Source organism: Muscardinus avellanarius, assembly GCF_963383645.1.
Source record: "Muscardinus avellanarius genome assembly, chromosome: 3".
NCBI lineage: Eukaryota > Metazoa > Chordata > Mammalia > Rodentia > Gliridae > Muscardinus > Muscardinus avellanarius.
The window spans coordinates 62,719,022-62,739,532 of NC_137788.1; the positions used below are offsets into that span (position 1 = coordinate 62,719,022).

The 20,511-nt window shown below is 32.9% G+C and overlaps 1 protein-coding gene across 1 annotated transcript in view; it reads right to left on the reverse strand.

Annotated features, from left to right (window-relative positions):
- Positions 1-20,511, reverse strand: part of NEGR1 (neuronal growth regulator 1) — a gene marked incomplete at both ends in the record, with an annotated part of 888,972 nt that overhangs the window by 287,589 nt on the left and 580,872 nt on the right. Inside the window, one exon of the mRNA XM_080692943.1 lies at positions 8,308-8,439. Coding sequence (XP_080549069.1) covers positions 8,308-8,439 — 132 coding nt within the window. The remainder of the gene's footprint in view (positions 1-8,307; positions 8,440-20,511) is intronic.

The following is a 20,511-nucleotide window of genomic DNA, read 5'->3' on the forward strand; positions in this document are numbered from 1 at the left end:
AGAGATAAATGCACATATCACCCAGCCAGCTCCCACCCAATCTGAACCCCACTCCCTCCCCATCCCTCTCTCTCATGCTTGGCTTAGTGGTTGACTATGACATGAATTACACTGTTTTTTAAGTTTATCATGAAGTCATTTTCAACCCAGAGTATCATTTTCACCCTTTTAGAAATTGTTTGCTTAGTGCTAGCAGATGGTCAAACTCTTATTTTATCGACTACTTTCTATAATATTTTTTTCTTGAAGTGATGAATGTCAACCAAAAAAGAACTATAAATAAAACCAAACACAGATTCTTATCTAACAAGTATTAAAGCAGTGAAAGTATTTCACCCTTCACTTATAGAAAGAGTAGAATAGTAAAACTATGCAAATGTCATTACTACAAGGCTCACTTTGATTTTTCCATAAACAAAAAGGGGGAAAGATAACTCATAGACACTTCACACTAAAACTCCTTTCAAAATTTAGATAAAAGTTTGGGAGAATATATTGAGATTCACATGAGTCCCACACTCATTATATAACAAGAGTCTTGGGGCACTAGCCATTAATTGAAGCATCTGTGTAAAATTTAAAACAAAGGGTCATATATGTCTTTCTCAACAATAGAAATAACATATTCCTCAATCATATGTTTAATAACAAAAATTTACTTCAGGTGAAGAATTATATAAAGCATAGAATTAGATTTGAAATTTTTATATCATGAAAGTCTCAAAGGAAAAAGAAAAAAAAATCTTAGTTTTTTATGTTATCCTGTTGGGAAGAAATGTTTTACTAAAAACATGCTTGTGGGGTGATTATCCATATGTTTCTAATATTCACTGTTCAAAAACTTCAGGGATTTCCCTTTAGATTTCTTAGCTTCTCGTATCTCTTTTACTGGGAGTTATTTCCCTCAGCATTACCATTTGCATCATCGTCCCTACCTTGCCATGGAAAAACAAAAAGCTTCTATGAATTTGCCACAGGTGTAGGAAATACAAATATTTAAATACATTTATTTAAGCCGGGCGTGGTGGCACACGCTTATAATCCCCGCACTTGGGAGGAGGAGACAGGAGGATTGCGCTGGTTCGAAGCCAGCCGCTGGCTTAGGAGACACTGTTTCAAAAAACAAAAAATAGATCTGGGAGTGTAGCCCAGAGGTAGAAGGGCTTCCAGGAACCCCAGTACCATCAAAATAAATAAATAAATAAATAAATAAATAAATAAATAAATACATAAATAAATAAATACATAAATAAATAAATAAATAAATTTATTTAATATTCATATGTATTTATGAATAGTTCTATCAACTCAAATCTATTCTTTTTTATTATGAAGAGCTCGATCTAAGTATCTTTGTGTGGAATTAGTTAACTTTCACCTAATTTGGTCTTTCTTTCCCTTCTGGTACCCATCTTCCTGACTTTCTGTTTCCTATTTCATTGTGGTCTGAATCACAGAGGATGCCCTGTCTCCTGATTCTGATGAGGACAAACCAATGCCATTGCTTTCCAATTCTTTTTCTTTTTTTATTGTTTGTTTTCTTTAAATATCTGTCAAGTTTAATTTCATCCTTCAAACTCCATTAGGGTCAAGGCCCTTTCGACAGATTCAGTGACACCTCAGGGCTGTGTTTGGTGTATTTTTGATAGTCTTGCATAACACCTTATATTGGTTTATCAAAACACTTGTCATGTTGTGTTAGAACTATTCAGGTTTATTTTTCCTTTTCCTTTCCTAGATAATGAACATGCAAAAGACCAGTATAACAGATTCTAGAACTATTATTGTCTCATGGTAACCAATACGTAAATAACTAAGTGAATATATGTATTCATATATATGTACTGTATAGCTGTAGGTAATACTGTAGTGCTTCCTTATTATCCTCGAGATAGAATATAAACTAGAACTCTATATAGAAGGCGACTATATGTACAATTTTGCTCTGAATTGTTATGGTTAAATAAGTCTTCATTTGCTTTAAGGAAACAAAATACAGCAATGCAAAAGGAAACATAAAATGGCCTAAATTATAAGCATCTTTCATGTTAAAGATGAAGTGAACAGAAAATAAAATGGACTATAATATGCAGCCATAAATAAAAACTAAGGTGGGGACTACAATTTCAATCAATGCTGGTTTTGTTTGTGGTCTCACAAAAGGGCCTTTGCTCCATTTAAATTCTGAATGCCACAATTTTCTTTTTATTTATTTAAGGTGGTGGCTACTAGTCATCTGAAAATTTTTTTCTATTCTTAAATTTGACAGGTCTACCTGAATTGACCAGAATTTTAAAGAAAATGTTATGAATAGCATGAGAAAACTGGTCTTTTCTCTAAAAACCTTCTCTTCTTCCTATCTCTTCCCTGTGGGCCTTCATTTCAGGACTTGATACAACTGCACTAAGTTATACTAATTGGAACATTCTATTCCACATGTTTGGAGCTAGTTATATTGAAAGATAAAGTGCACATTTGCATAAATGAATATGTAGCAGGTGCAAAATAACACACAAATATGTGCTTGTAATATATTGGATAAAAATTTAGTTCACAGCACACCCAAAAATGTTCTTACTATTTATTTGACCATAGGAATTACTTATTACTTATTATTATTTCCTTTTACTGAAAACTGTATACAAAACCATTTCTGATATAAAGTAAAATGGTCAATATATGAATATGACTATATAATTGAAAACTTTTTCACCTCAATATGCTTGATCCTATATTTTTTACTTAGTTAATAGCTTTTGATATTCATATTTATTTAGTTCTTGAAAATTAGGGAAGTTATTACATGTTTTAATCTCATTGTACTTCAATTGTTTTTTCTGTAAAATTACAGAATTAGTGCTTATTTCTGATTGAAAGTATGATCTATATAAACATCAGATTATCTTTATGGAATCTACCTGGAAATTTTTGTAGAAAAAATAGTATCTGAGCCAGGTGTGGCAGCGGCACACACTTGTATTCCCAGTACTTAGGAGGCTGAGACAGGAGAATCACAGGCTCATGGCCAGCCTCAGCTACTTAGTGAGGCCCTGTGCAACTTAGTGATACCCTCTTTTCAAAATAAAGAATAAAAAATCGGGCTAGGGAGTTAGCTGGGAGGTAGAATGTCACTGGGGTCAACCCCCAGTAACACACACACACACACACACACACACAAAAAAAAAAAAAAAAAAAAAAAAAAGAAAAAAAAATAAAAAATATCAGAAGAAAGTTAGTCACACACCACCTATTCATTTTCCTAGGAGAGAAAAAATCTACTAGGCAAAAGAATTTTGCTTAATAGAGTGATTCACATGGGAGACTCTAATCTCTTAGATCACTCATTATTTAACAATTATATTTTGAGTGTCTTGCCTGGGCCAGGTACTATTCTAAGTGACAAGAGCATATCAAGTTTCAAAAACCAAAAAACCTTTTTCCACATAGAGCTTACATTCTAAGGCATATTAAGCTTATGTTTATTTGTATAAAATTACACATTTGTAAAATTTTTATATGTATAGTATATTATTGCCTTGAACTTATGAAGGTAGAAACTGTAACTCAGATAAACTAAACCTTGTTCAAAGTTTCAAAGCACAGTTAACTATGAAATGGTAAATTATCTGTTAGTAATTGCAGCGAAGTAAATTATATCTGACTAGAAGAGCTACATTTCCGAAACAGTCACGCTTAACTTAAAGAATACATTAAAAAGCGTAGAGAAAAAGAGATCACAAAGTCAGAGTACCCCATACATAGGACTAGATCTTCTAAGCTGGAAGACCTGGGATTCTGCTTTTCTGAATAGATGTATTTTATATGATTGATTATTCTATCATACTTTATAAATTGTCTAGATTCTAGATTTGGTTTCCAAAGAGTCACTTTTGTTGATATTCTAAAATTCTGATCTTTTATTTATTCAAAGACCTTTACTGGTTCCTGTTTTTTTTCCCCCCCATTCAGTAAAATCTCTGAGCTTTCTAAAACTTAGGCATTCTCCATTTTGTAGTTAACAATAAAAAATACAGAAACTCAGCTGCCGCTAAGGATGGAACACACATGCAAACCAAATGGTGAATCTGTCCAAATCTAAATCCACTAGCTTCCTCTGGTTTAGCAAAGGCTCTAAAATCCTTCTCTGCTTTAGTCTCCCAAGATCTAGTAGTTTTGATAAGCTACATGATTCTTTTTTCATTATTATTGTTTGTTTTTCAATTTGACAAGAAATACACAAACACACAATGATAATAACACTATATACAGATAAATAAAAGGAGGATAATCACTTACAATTCCCAAATTCAGAAATAATTCTTTGCATTAACCGTTAGTGGTCCACAACTTTTCTTCTTTCTCTATAATAAGGCATTATATAAATAACTCAAACTGATTTACTCAATCGATAAATAAAACCAATCTCTATAAAATGCCAATTATATTAAGCATCTCACCAAATTGTTATTTAAAATGAATAGAAATTCATATTATAGTGGTGTTAAGTATAAAGTATGTGCCAGATATGATGTCATTTATTTTATGTGTGTTTTCTATATATAATAAATGTGGCATATAGACAAATAGCGAAACATTAGATATTTTAAACTTGCAGGGGACCTAAATCACTTTCTCAAATTGACTTACCACATATCTGAACATACGGGAGCTTATGAAAATTTATTACATTTCATCTTGAGCCCCATTTGGGAAAAAGGACAGAGTTTCACTTCAAATTATAACCCACAGAGCTACTGCAATTCCATATGCACAATCAATATTGATTAATGGCAATGGAAGGAGGGCTGCCTTGAGCCTGGCATGATTTCCATCTTCAGGGAACCCATGGTTATCAAGGGATGTGCAGCTCGCGCTGGCAGCATAGACCACTGTGCTCAGTTCTGGGCTTTGATGAACTAAAGTTGATTCGGTGGGCCTTAGCTAATTTCCTTTGGGAAATCAGCTCAGTAAAATCTATAGGTAGCTCTCGATCTTTGACTTTTAAAGAGACAATTTTCACAAAATTAACATTTCGCAAACTTTATCACAATTAGGAACATATATGCATATATTCACACTCACGTACCTATGCACCTTAGATATCACATGTAGATGTGTGACATCAGTATTAAACAACACAATTCGTATTAAGCTCAATTATTGCAGTTAAACACAATCAGTATAAAATTATTCACGGAATAATTATAAAAATGAGTTATTAAAGGTATAATTCAGAGAAAGGCAAAAGATGAAATCAATTGTTTAAAATCATTTAAAAAGCCTGTTGAGTCCATTTTAATGTGAGATAAATTAATATTATGTCTGCCGTAATACCTCTTCTTATGACTATATCTGCCTGAAGTTAGTCCTTTAAAAATGTAGTCTATGTAATAAGTTTAAAAGTATTTCCCTGCCTTTTTTTCCTAACTTTTCTCTTTTTTTCCTGTTTTCCTTCTTATGTTAAAGTGATTAACTGAGTTGTCTATACTACCTATTTTAAAGTTTCTGATATCTCTTCAGCAGACACTAAAGCACCTTCTCTAGCTAACGTAATTTTGCTCCAAACTTTCCTGTTCCCCTCTGTGTTATAGTTACTGAGCCTCTGGTTTCTGCGCATCTTGCAAGCAGAGAAATTGATAGACTTTGTTCTTCACAAACTTTTCACCATCTTAGAAATAGTTTTCTATGTGGAGTGCAGGCAGATGTGTTTAAAGTCCAACACAATAATGATCATTTTTCCTATAATAAAAAGCAGGTTTTTTTCTGCCATTATAAAGAAATTGAGTGTCGAAGCTCAGGGTGCTTCAACTATGGCACAGGCCCACTGTGTGTAGGGTTGTTACCTAGTCTTCATCATATCAGCCTGTAGTAACTGGAGATTGAGGAACCAATGTAAGAAAATGACATACTCTCACTACTACTACTACTAGGAACAAAATTCTGTCCTTTGTCTCTATCTTCTGACAGCATCCATGAAACTGGAAGAAGTTTCATAGTTATCAACATCTTATTTTCCCAATTTTTGTCCTTTTACTTTATAGGATGGACTTTCTTCTCTACCTAGCCCCTTTAGAGGATTATTTAATTGAGTGAATATGTCTTTCTTTCTATTAACTTCTCTCCAATTTCTGCCTCCTTGCCTTAATCTTTCTCAGTCTAAAATCGATACTTTTTAAGGAAAATAAAGAATCAGATTAAACAATAATTGGTTAAAGGAGAAACTTTAGTTGAGTAAAGAAAGTGACCTATCTGAGGGAGGTGGGAGGGGGAAGGAGGAAGCACCCTAATACAAACGATGTACATTCACAAACAGTTCAAAGTCAGTTAATAGTCTCAGTCTCGCAAAGAGGAGAAGGAGGGAGGTGGGAGGGAATGAGGTGGGAATTGGGGAAGGACTAAATGAGTGATGTGTACACATATGCCTCTATCATCTGTTACCTCATAATGATGTATGATTGTGATGCACCAGTAAATTTAAAAAATAATAATGTGAGTTAAACCACACAGATATTTGGGCTATATTAACCATGCTGTTTTCATAATTTAAAAATACACATCACTATAATCTAAAATAAAATATCTTTCTAAATAATAACTTGCAATTAAGAACATCATTTTTAAAAAATGTAATTGGCAATGAGCCAAAGTTAGAGAGATAAAAATAGTATGTTAAAACCAAGGACAGTGGAGATTATGCATGATGTATGGGCCTATGCAAATCTATGCAGCAGTGTGGTTTTTCAATGCCACCTGTTAACAGACATCCTTCTAAATATCTCTTGGGTAAAAGTTCAGGATCCGGCTGTGCTGCTGGGCTGGGTGCCTGGCTTATTTGACACCTTTAATTCTACTTTTCATTTTCCAGTGCTCACTGCTAAAATTAGTACTCCTCAATTGCCCTTTTTCTCTCTTCCCAATCCTCCAGCTCTCCAACAACAACAATAACAAAAGTGCTACACATATATTCATGTAAATATGGTCAGTGACAAAATTATTGAGATTTCTTCTTGTTTGCTAACCTTTATTTCTGAGAGTTACAGAAGGGTGAGCAGCCCTCTGCAATAAGTCTTGAGAATCATGGGAATTTATCAAAACAAATAAGTCTAGGCCGTACATCTCAAGGATTCCAATTTGATAGGGCTGATGTGGTGCCCAGAAATATCCCATGTGTATTGAGCTTCTTGGGTGATCCTACTATTCCACTGTGGTTTATGTGCAGAGTGCTCTGGTAAGTCCTGCTCCAGAAACTAGAATCTGCTTCCTAATATGATATCAGGCACATCTGTTCAGTTTAATAGGAAAAGTACAACCCCAAGTGTATAGATTAGTCACTAGTTGATGACAATAATTTACTCTGGTAGGAAGTTCGAGTGCTAGGCATGTTTCAAAAGTTTCTTTTGTCCCAAGAGACTGAAAGACTCATATTAATATAAAATAACTACTGATTAGTTTTAGAATTTCTGGATATATTTGGAACAATTCCTTTTGGGGTATTTTTTGTATAATAACGTACACATTATTTGCAAGGGCCAAGTGTAGAAAAATGTTGAAATCAAATGAAAAAAATGCAGGATGTAACATGTATACACTTTTAGTAAAATACCATTATATAAATGTTTTATTTGAGGAAGTTAAACAATGCAGACATTTTAAGAGAAAGATAAATACTTCTCTAGTCATTTCTATTGGGATAATAAGATGAACCATAGAGTATTATTAGAAAAGTATCTTAAATATTTGGAGGCATCAGAGGAAGGGTACAAAATAATAGCAGGGATGGTTCTGCAAATATCTAACTTATATTCTAACTTGATAATAATGATGTTCCTGGGAATAATTTCTTAAATCACTCAATATCTTCTGAATTAAATGGAATTAAATAACCAAGTAATATAAGCATCACACTACAGCTCTTCTCTTTGAGTAGAGACCAGCACACTTCATCCCTATCATGTCCGACTGGGAGCTAGTCCTAGTGCCCTCCAAGAAAATTCATGAGGAAGAAAACAGCGGGTGACTACAGTGCTTTAGAGAGAAGGGTATCAAATTCTGGGGACAAGGACAACATTGGAAACCTTTCAGTCTATACATCAAACTGAATTACTGAGGAATTAGTTGTGACAGTCGGTGCTACATAAAACAATTTGATCAATATTCCTACATGTACACATTTTCACCATCAGCAGGTGGTATTTATCAAGCCACCTTTGAAAGAGCAGCAACAACAATTTCAAATGGTTTTTTTTTTTTTTTACATCGCTGAATCTTTCCTTAGAAGGTATTGTGATAAATCGTGATGAGACTTACAGTTTACGATGATCTTCACTTTTTTCACATCTGGGAATGACACATCGTTTTCCGCACTGCATTCATATTCCCCAGCCTGGTCCCTTGTAATTCCATAAATGTCCAAATATTGTCCATTTTCAAATGATTTTGCTACAAAAAATACAGCATATTTAATTGTAGCAGCCTGAGGCTTTATTCAAGTAAAATACAAATTCATGACTTCCTACTAGATATTGCTGACAAAACAAACAATACCAAATGGAACTGGGGGATTATTATAGACTTTGTTCTTCTGTGTTCAGAGGAAAATTCAGATAAATAAAGCAATAGCAGAACAAGGGATACTAAAACAACTGTTTTCCCAGAACAGGATATACATGTGTTCTTTTTAATTGATTGTGGTCTCCTAACCTCCTCACACATCAAATAGAGCTCTGCACATTTCTGTAATTGAGTTCAACAACCTCCTCTCAGTGTAGATGAAATTCACTAATATGACTTGGTACATATTGACTTTTATACAGTGTAAGCTAGCAATTTGACACCTAACCTAACTAAATGTTACTTTTCTTCTGGGAGAAATCTCTTACCTATACTGGAGGTTTCAAGCCAGAAGGCTTGATAAGAGTATACAGATCTATAAAACCATTACCACATTTCTATTTCTAAAATTATTAATCTTGCTAAGAAAATTATGCTGTAAATACTATATATAAATCTCCCAATAAAGTTCAGGGGAAAAAATGTATACCTTCCAAATTAGAAGTTAAGTGGTTATAAAAACAAAGCTATCTTTAGTTTGCGATATTCCAGGGAAAGCATTCTATTTGACTAAAAATAGTAGTTGATTTAAAATAGAAATATATAATCACAGATAAAAGAATATCCCTGAGTGAATGATATTTGAAATAGTCTTCTTTCTTTAATAATGGAACTTTAATTTAATTGAAAGCAGAGAACGATTGGACATTAGGGACCCTGATTACCAGAGGTATGGCAAAGAAAGATTGCATGTGTGAATTTCAAGAGCAGCGAACCTTTTCCCTCTTTGTACAGGCCTTGAAAATTCACATTTCAATGGATACAAAAGGGAATTGGAGGCAAAGCAATACTTCCATTAAGTGACTTCCAAAAGTCAATGTTATTTTTGTCTCCATCTTACTGGTCTTACCAAAACTATTGTAATGACATAGGTGTTAGGAAACTAATAAGACAATTTAATTTTAAAACAAATAAAATTGGGTTAGGTTTATCTAACCCCAGTCAGAGTAGCAACCATAAAGAAATCAAACAACAACAAATGCTGGCGAGGATGTGGGGAAAGAGGAACTCTTTTACATTGTTGGTGGGAATGCAAACTAGTTCAACCACTATAGAGATCTGTGTGGAGATTCCTGAGAAAGGTGGGAATAGATCCACCATATGATCCAGCTATACCACTCCTGGGTATCTTTCCAAAGGGGTTGAATTCAGAGAACTACAGCAACATATGCATACCTATGTTCATAGCAGCACAATTTGTAATAGCCAAAATATGGAACCAACCCAGATCTCCAACAACAGATGAATAGATAGAAAAACTGTGGGAAATACACACAATGGAATTCTATTCAGCCATAAAGAAGAACAAAATTATATCATTTGCAAGAAGATGGAAAGCCCTGGAAACATTATGTTAAGTGAGATCAGCCAAGCACAGAAGAAGATACACATGTTTCCTCTAATATGCCCAAACTAGGAAACACAAAGGATACCGGTGGGACTCCAGATATTGAAGGGGAAATACTAGCTAAGTTTGGATGGTAAGATAGGAGAGGAGTAAGGCCGATCTTGATTAATGAGGGTCTACACCTGAACATGTGTAAAATTATGAATAAGACATGGTTAACCTGGACAACCATTGGTGGGAGGGGGGAAGGGAAAACGGGGGCGGGGGGGGAGAGGGCACCAAATATAGTGTAAATGTATACTATTTATGTTCAATAAAAAAATTGTTAAAAAAAAGAAATATCAAGGCCATTTAAACACACAAAAAAAAACAAATAAAATTTAGTTATGACCTTCCAAATCTAAAATCCATGTCAATTAATTTCTTTCCCTATAGGTTCCCTTTTCTGGGGCCAATGGATAGATGTTGCACTGTCTGCCATCCAAGTAACTTTAACTTTGTTAATCAAAGCCTTGAGTGTTTAGAATTGTTACATATCCATTTATCTAGCTAATCCAAGTTGTGCCTGGGGCAGAGTTAAACTTCAGAGATGGTAGTTGATTGATAAACTGTTACAGGTATCCAGATATAAGCATAACAGAAAAAAAATAGTTATCCTCACAGTCCAAAATCTTATGATTTAGTACTCATTTTTCTTTCTCATCTCAGTACTTTTACCTGACTTTAGTATATTAACAGAATATTTATATCCTTTTGCTCCCTCTTTCTCTCTTATTTTCATTTCTCCAGTGAAGATATGTTATACTAAAATATGCTTTCAAAAACAATTGAAATACAAAGGGCTGATTCCTTATTTTCATATTAGAGTATTTAAAATATAATTTGATTCAAAGGTAAAAACAGTGTTAATATGAAATATGAGGAGTGCTGATATATTACAACAGAATTAAATGACCTTATTTCGAAGTACAAAATAAAGCCAATCACAAGGGAGAAGGTGTTCTATCATTGAAGTCTGTGAAAGTGACTTTATAAGGGTCTAATTTATTTTTAATATTAAAATATTACTTGAATATTCTTATTTTTATGTACTTAAAATTGTGACACACATTTAAGAAATGGAACTTCTAAGTGCCTGGCATACAATGAAACCTATCAGAATGATTCACTCTTATTAATCCTAAAATAAATCATTAAATATGGTGGGTATGAGTTAATATTTACCTTAGTTATATATGTAAGAAAATCAATCCTGTCTTTAAACAATGGTTAGTTTAGATCACATTTTCCTTCTGGGAACAGTACATTAAGATACACCGTAAGACATTTCAGTTCATACATTTAATACAACTCAACCTATCCTTCAAATGTGAGAGAAACACTAGGTTGAAAAGAAATAGTGAACTAAGACATGAAGCCCTTCGCCAAATCAAGATTTTGCAGTATTTATGTAGGGCAGGTGTTATACTAGTCTGTCTATTATAAACCTATACATTGTGATGTGATATTGTCTCCAGGCATGCCTGTTATCAATGTTGATGAGATGTGGACACTTGATGGTATGGTGGCCCACTTCTAATCATAGGTCTTACCCTTTTCCTTCAGTGCAGTGTAGTTTCTGTTTCGTTCTGTTTCCATGTCCCTAGTTCTAATATAATGCCTAAAACTTTATAAATTATAGAAAAAGCAAATACTTTGATAAATAAATTTTTAAAAACTCATCGAGTAAAGGCATAAATTTGAAGGAGTTGCCTCTTTCCTTTCAGCATCCTGAAGGAAAAGAATTTTAAAAAGTCATCATCTAGCTGGGCATGGTGGTGCACACTTCTAATCCCAACATTTGGGAGGCTGAGACAGGAGGATCATGGTTTGTGGTCAGTCTCAGCTACTTAGTGAGTCCCTCTGCAATTCAGTGAGACCCTGTTTCAAAATAAAGAATTACAAATATATATAAATAAATAAGTAATATATATATGGCTTGGGAGTAGCTCAGAGGTAGACTCACCCTCGGTTCAATCCCCAGTACCAAAAAACAGTCATCATCTTTGCTGACCTCTTCAAGTGATAAGTGGTAACAGGGATGAGAACAGTCTGTATGGTTACCACTGATCCTTTTTGAGATTATGAACACTAACAAAACCATTATTGCAATTTTGAGGAAAAAAGAAAAGTGACTCCTACAGTCTAAATGGTTTTCCTTTGTATCTAGTCTCTTTCAAGCAGAGATAGACTTTTCTCAAAAAATAGAGAAATATAAAATAAATTCCACAAGCTTTCATTGATGCCAATATTTCCACTATCCTCAAAGGTAAGTAGATAAATAGGATGTAGTTATACTTTATATCATCTTTCTGTTAACTGATTTGGCTTTATGGTTTGTTGAGGCAGTTTAATTTTTTTTTAATCTTCTGGGATTAGAAGTTGAATCCAGGACCATTTATCTCAGAGCCACCTCCCCAGCCATTTTTTGTTTGTTTGTTTTGAAACAGGGTTTCACTAGGTTGCTGAGAGTCTCAGTCTGTTTCTTAGGATATATTCAAACCTGCAATCTTCTTGTTTTAGCCTCCCAAGTACTGAGATTCTAGGCATGTACCACCATGCTCTAGAATACCACCCAGCTTGAACATTTCTTTATGTTACATGGAAAAATTGTTTGTAATAGCATTGGTATTTCTCAGGAGTAACTTTATATTTCAGAAAAAATTTTCAGGAAAAAAATTCTCTACCTTTAATTTCTGAGATTTTATTCACCATCAGTCTTCCTCACTTCTCTGGATATTTATTTTCACTTTTACAAAACTTTTACATTCTCACATCCCTCAAATATTGTTTCTGTCTTGTCTTTTCTTTATTCTTAATTCAGTATACTCTTTCAAGGAATCTTGTTTACTCATTTACATTTCATTGCTATCAGTATATTTTGACAAGTCCCTGAGTGGTCTCTTTAGCATTTGTCTGCATCTTCAGTCTCCAACACATATATTTAGCATGACATTGTCACTTGACTGTCTCATAGCCATCTCAAAGACAGTGCATCCCAAATCAGATTTACCTTCCCTGCCATATCTGCAATTCCTCTTGTGTTCTTTGTCTCAGTGAGTACTTTGATCATCACCCAGTTGCTCAAGCCAGAAAGCTTCACATTGACAACACCTCTGAGCTCAGTCATCTGTGAGTCACTGTATGCTGTCAGTTTTACCTCCTAAGGAATTCACCAACTTGTCCTAGGAGCTCTTGCCTCAGTATTAACCTTCAAGTGCACATACTCATATGGTACAACAATGGTTGCATATTGCTTTGCAGAGTGACTTCAATCACTTCTCAAAACCTTTGTTCAGAAAGTTATCACATTTTTCATGGCTGCCTTACAGAAAGATGTGTTTTTAGGGTCTCACAGCTATTTATTTTTCAAGGGAACTCTGCACATGTATTTATAAAATATACTTGAAATAATTCATTTGAATTTATAAAAGTAATTTGTTCTCATCAGCTTGACATCCAATAGCATATTTGAGACCATAAAAGTATCTCTTATGTGCATTCATTGTACCACACTCAATGGTCAGAAATGTGGGCTGGGTTCTAGACAAAACTGTGATTTATTAACTATGGGACCTTGTATAACATACTCAATCTTCTAGTTTACTTATCTGAAATATATGAAGATAATAAGAGATCCTGCCTCATGTGGTTGTTGTGGGATGTGAGTTAATACAAGTGAAATGCTTAGAACACTGCAATGCATATTAAGAATGTAAAAAAATAGTCATTGGCAATTGTTGTAAAGCATAGGTTTTGTCATGCCAGAGAGTTTTATTTAGATAAATATTATATTTAGACTGACAAGTTACTATATTCAAGGATTCATTCTTCTGTCTTCACATTATATTTTAAAGAAACAGTAAGAATAGCCAAACTGTACTCCCAGACCTTTTTATTATTTTGTTTCAAAACAGGGTCTCAGTATGTTACTCAGAGTCTCACTATCTTGCTGGGGCTGTATTCCAACCTGCAATCTTCCTGTCTCAGCCTCCCAAGTACCTTGATTACAGTTGTGTGCCACCACACCCAGCTAACAACATATGTCTTACACAATTGAAGATTGAATTGAAGGTTAGGTTGGCCTCAGGTTGGAGTCACTTTTTCTCTACCTGAATCCTCAATAACAATTTAATGTTGCCAGCTTACTTTCTCAAATATGTGTATATGTGTGTTTGTGTATTTGTGTGTACTTCTACCATTAAGCTTCTGATAAAAACTATCAACTGTGATGAAGTCCTTTTGGGAGCATGCCGTCGCTGGATTTTTCTCTGTTGCCTGGAACACTCTACTCTGAGTCATTCGGCTAAATTTTTCTCATCCATCAGGTGTCTGCTTAAACAGTATCTCCTCCCGGAAACCTTTTCTGACTTCCTCACTTCCCAATCTAGTAGCTCCACATTAAATCTTTAAGAAAAAATCTTGAAAAATAAACAAGAATGTTTATACTAATCCTGTGTGTGTGTGTACATATATATATATATATATATATATATATATATATATATACATACTTGATATTAACTTACTTATTTTCAATTTTAAAATGTTTATTTTTCTATTTTTCTATAAATCTGGGAGATAAAACGCCATGTTTATTCTGTTTATTGTGGCATTTATATTTGTTGACTATATGATTAAATAAAACAGACATAATAGTCTGATAAATTTGGCATTTCAATAGGAAAGATAGATTTCTTAGTCCAATAATGATTAACCATGTCACCATAAATAAAATTAATAATATTTACCTTTTATTCAGTCATTATGTATGAGCTGTCAGGCAAATTTTTATTTGAAATTAATTCCTTAGTGAACTTTAAATAAACTTAAGAAGTATATTCATCTTCAGTCTGCTCTTTGTATGTATGGGTTCTGAGTCCATACACTCAAGCGACAATGGACTGAAAGATTGTGAGAAGTCGGGTGTGGTGGTGTATGCGTGTAATTCCAGTACTTTGGAGGCTGAGACAAGAGGATTGCAGGTTTGTGGCCAGCCTCGGCAACTTAGTGAGGCCCTGTGCAACTTAGTGAGATTCTGTTTCAAAATAATAAATAAATATGACTGGGAGTGTATCTCAGAGTTAGAATGCCCCTGGATTCCATTCCCAGATTACACATACCAAAAGAAAATACAGTGAGAAAAGATCGTGTCTGTATGGAACATGAACAATTTTTTCCTTGCCATTATTCCCTAAACAGTATGGTATAACAATTACTTCCACAGACAGAATTATACTTAATTAGATACTATAAGTAATCTGGAGATTAAAATATATTGAAGAACATACTCAGAATATTTGTGAATATTGTGCTATTTTTATGACAAACTTTAGCAGCCGTAGTGGTCCTAGAATCAGTTCTCCACAGATACGGTGGGTTTTCTCTAGATAAAATAAGACTATCATAGTTAAAGTGCTTAAATACCTTGCTAATGAGCCCAGTGACAGATATAAGATCCAGAACCCACTCTGAAGCCTAAATGTTGATCTGCACATGACTGAAATACATTAATTTTTTCTATTTGCAAATGGTAGTAATAAAAATGTTCTAAATTAAGATATATATATGTAACTCCTATTTATAACTGTGAAGCACAATACAGATGCTAATTTAATCTGTTTTTTATATTAGTTTTGTATGGCTACCATAAAATGTTACCACAAAACCTACTGGCTCAAAACTATACAAATTTATTATCTTATAGAGTTCGTTAGGTCAGAAGTCCAATATAAGTCTTTGATAACCAAAACAATGAGTCCCTCAAATATATTCACATCCTAATTACTGGTGTAATTAGCTTATATGACAAAACAAATGTTATATATGTATGAAATAAGTCAAATTATCGAAATGGATTCAAAACCAAATCTTTGAATGCATGAGGATTTGGGAGTAGAAGGGAAGATTAGAAGAAAAGATTTTTAAAATAGAGACATAAAAATGACTCTACCAAATATTGTTGATTATGAATATGGAGGAAGTGGGCATAAGCCAAGGACAGCTGTCATCTCTAGAAACTAGGAGTGTCCTTCCTCTTGACAGCAAACATTAATTCTCCTTTAAAGCTTCCAAAAGGAATACTGCTTGACAACATTTTACTTCTAAATCTAGTGAGGAGTACTGAACTTCCGACCTGCAGAAGTGTAACATAATACATTTGTGCCCTTTCAGGAAGATTGTGATAATGTTTTAAAGCAAGATTATAGAACAAATACAGATCTCACTGAACTAAAATCAGTGTTAGGTGTACAAGGTTACTTCTTGGGAGCTTTTTTATTTACACATTCAAGTTGTTGGGAGAATTCAGTTTCTACTGTAGTGGTATTTGAAGTCCCCATTTCTTTGGTGGCTGTCGGGTGAGGAGCATTCTCAGATTCTAGAGGCTGTTATTCTGTGGCTTCTATTCCCTGCCCGCTATCTTCCAAACAAGTATATGTTGCATTAAGCCTCTCTACTTTGAATCTAGTCTCATATCTCTGAACTACTTTTCTGCTTTCCTCTTCCACTTTAAGGATTCATGTGATTAAATTGAACCCAACTTTATACTCTACAATAATTCTCTTACCTCTAGTCCTTAACCTGAAAAATGTCAGCAAAGTGTCTTTTACCACATAAGAAAACATAGCCACAGCTCCCAAAGAATAGTCATCTTTGGTAGCCATTAATCAATTTCAGTTTTCTGTATACTTTGTAGTTCTACTCGCACATACAAATTGTAATTTGTATATATTTTAATACAATAGAAGATATATTATGATGTAATGTATAAGGTTGTTGGGGCCATTAATTTTTCTGAATAATACGAGTGAATTTCAGAAAAAAATTATTCTTTCTGAAGCAAAAAAAAATCTTAATGAGAATGCACCATCAATATATCAGCTAATATAATTTTGAGAAATATTGTATAACACAGAAAATAAGAAATTTGAGGGAGCAATGAAAGAAGGATGTATTGAAGTAGATGAAATTATGGAAAGCATCTACTGAGATGATGGCAACAGATTTCAGAATCAAATAAAAGTATCCAGGAAATAAAAAGCTTGATTCTTTTATTTTATATAAATTTCAAGGCCCACCAGATGTCATTGAAAGGAAATCTTCAGATCATAATTTGTTATTTTCCTCCTGTCTTTCTTCTTGCCTTCAATTCTTCCATTCTTCCATTCATTCAATGGATATTAATAGCAACAGGATCTCTAACCAGTAAACATGATTAATTTTATTCAAGGAGCTTATAGTTTATTGAGAAAACAAACAAATAAACAAGTAATTTTAGTAAAGTCTGATAAATCCATCATTTAGAATAAATATATGATGCTATTAAGTCATAATTGTGCTACCATAATCTTAAGAAAGGTTATAAAAGTTCAATTAGGCCATGACAGTAATTTCATGATTAGATATAAGTGAGTCTAGACCCATAAGCAGAAATCATAGTATAGAAGAACTCATATCCCATATGATTAATCTGGATTGTAACTTGAGGAATTATTAGGATGCTAAAGGCAAAATAATATTAAAATATTATATATATATATATATATATATATATATATATATATATATTTCTGCTCTGTATTCTATTTTTGAACAATAACCAAACTTAATTTCTTGCTGTTATCCACTACAGAAATGGGCAAAACCTTTAAGACAACTCTTGTCAGACACTGAATAACAGCAAGAACAGGCTATGATCTCTAAAGAAATGGAAGCAAAGTGTTTCCTGATTGATCTTCATGACTTTCTATCTAGAGGCAATTCCCAAACTCCAGTGTAAGTGGATGGAAGCCAGAGCCTAGTGATCTTTTAAGTGTGAGGAAAGGGATGTTGAAATTTATGCAGACAAGAGATATGAAAGTTATGATGCAAAGGTTTAAGAAAAGGAACATAGTCAAACTCCATAAAAAGCAACATGTTCTCTTGTCTTATTGAGTACTAGTCTGTATATTTATAGGGAAAAGTCTCATAAAGCTGTAAAAAGAACAACTGGGAGGTTATAAGATAAAATTATGTAGAGAGCAAAAGAGATGGAGAGACATTGATTTCTGATCACCAACTATGTGATCATCAGAAATTTTAATGAAGACATCAGAGACCATATGCCTTAGATGTAGGACTAAAGAAAATCTGAAGAATTAACCTCCTTCTTAAATCTAAGATACAGGTTCAGTAGACCAACGTGATGTGCAATTAATATGGCTCTCAATAAGAAAAAGTACAACACTCTTTAAATGAATAAATTCTATTCATTCAACAATAAAACAACATAGTGACATATTGAATAAAAAAGCCAGACTCTGTGACCTTCAGGAAAAATTAGTCTACATAATAAATCCTATAAATGATAGAGATAATAGAACTATCAGGCAAGTTTTAAAGTCAGATGCCTTTTATAGCTATATTCAAGTATTTAAGAAAAACACATGAAAATAATCAATAGAGTAATAAGAAACAGAGAAAGCAGCAATGAAAATTATTGTACAAGAGCATAAAGTATTTTTCAGGAGAAAGCAGAGAGGGAAAAAAGTACAAAAAAAAAAAAACAAACAAACAAAACAACAAAAACCCAGACAACCACACAAACAGATAAACAGACCCTAAGTGATATGTGGAAAAATATTAAATGGCTTTATATATGGATATTATGAATCCCATAAAGTATACTGTAAAAACATTTCACAAAATAAAAATTTCTGAATTTGATACATATGATACAATAGCAAATCCAAGAATCTGCTAATCAAATAATAGGATAAGTAAACAAAACCCATACAAAACAACATCATAATCAAATTATGAATACATGAGGGAAAGAGAAAATTTAAAAGCAACAAGGAATAAGACATATTTCTACTGAGAAACAGAAATAAGAATATAGACTATTTGTTTGAAACTATGTAAGCCAGAAGAAAATAGAACAATAGTAATAAAAGAATAAATGTTCAAAGTCAGTATTCCAAACTTCAACCTTAAGGAACTAAAAAAGGAGAATAAATAGCTAAAGTAAATTGAATCATTAAAATAACAATGCATGTAAGATAAATTTATAATAATGAATCATTTGAGAAAAATGAATAAAAAAGGTGACACTCTAAAAGATCATTGAAATCAATAAAGATTAGCCACACAAAGAATATAAAGAGAGATAACACAAGTTACTAAAATCAGATATGAAAGAGAGAGCATTACTTTAGTCCCAAGAAAAACAGAATAGCTACTAAAGATGTATGAAGAAAAAAATGTGACAACTCAATAGTTTAGATTAAATGAGCAATTTTCTTTAAAAATTTCCAAGATTACTTGGTAATATTTCAATATTCAATATACTCAATTATACAAAATTGAATTTATAATTAAATATCACCCATTCATAAAACTTTAGGAGCATATGCTCATTAAACTTTTGAGAGCAAAATAACACCAAACACACACAAGTCCTTTCTGAAAACAAATAAGGAAACCCCTCAATTAATTTTATGCCGCTATCAATATCCTAATGTCAGAGCTACAGGTATAAATAATACCACTGACATAAATAGACTATGAGATCTGAGATCTTTCAACACATTTTCAGTAGCATATACAGCAAAATATAAATGAAAGACCTTGATTAAGTATGGTTTATTCTTTAAAAATCTGGTTGTACAACTGAAAAAGGTCAACAATGTAACTTACTCCATTAACATATAACATACATTATTTATAAATGCAAATAAACCATTAAAAACTCTACATATTCAAGATAAAAACAAATGTTCAGATAACTAAAAATTAAGAATATTCTCAATTTAACAAAGACTTCCATGAGACAATTTCATCTACATAATATTTAATGATGAAAGGCAGGCTCATCTACTCTTAACCATCTTCATCTAATATAAAATTAAGACAATATTTATTATTTATATAAATGTCAATCACATTTTAGAAGAAAACCAAAGGATAAAATCTTTGATTTTGGATTACGCTAGTCGTTTTCAGATATGACACCAAATGCATAAATCATAAGATATTGATAAATTTGATTTCACCAACTTTTTTAAAAAACTTGCTTATGAGAGGACATTATTAATTAAATTAAAATTTAGTCAATAAAGGAGAGAAAACAACAAATTATATATCAGACAAAGGATTTGTACATAGAATGTATTTTTAAAGTACTCAAAACTCAGTAAAAATATACAAACCAAACAAGAAATAGGCAGAATTTTGAACAGATAGTTTCTTAAGGAGATACTCAAGCTGGGCATGGTGGTATATGCCTGTTTTCCCCATAATTGGGATGGCAGGTTCTAGGAAAGCCTCAGTAAGTATCAAGACTCCCAGAAACCTGGGGAAGTTTTATTTCAAAACAAAAAATAAAATTGGATTGGAGGTATGGCTTTCAGGCATAATTCGCTGGGTTCAATACCAAGTACTAGAATAAAAAAAAGTCTACAAGAAGAAAAAGGAAAAGGAGGGGGTCTCAGATGGTAAATAAAGTCATCAAAGAATGGTGAGCATGATTAGTC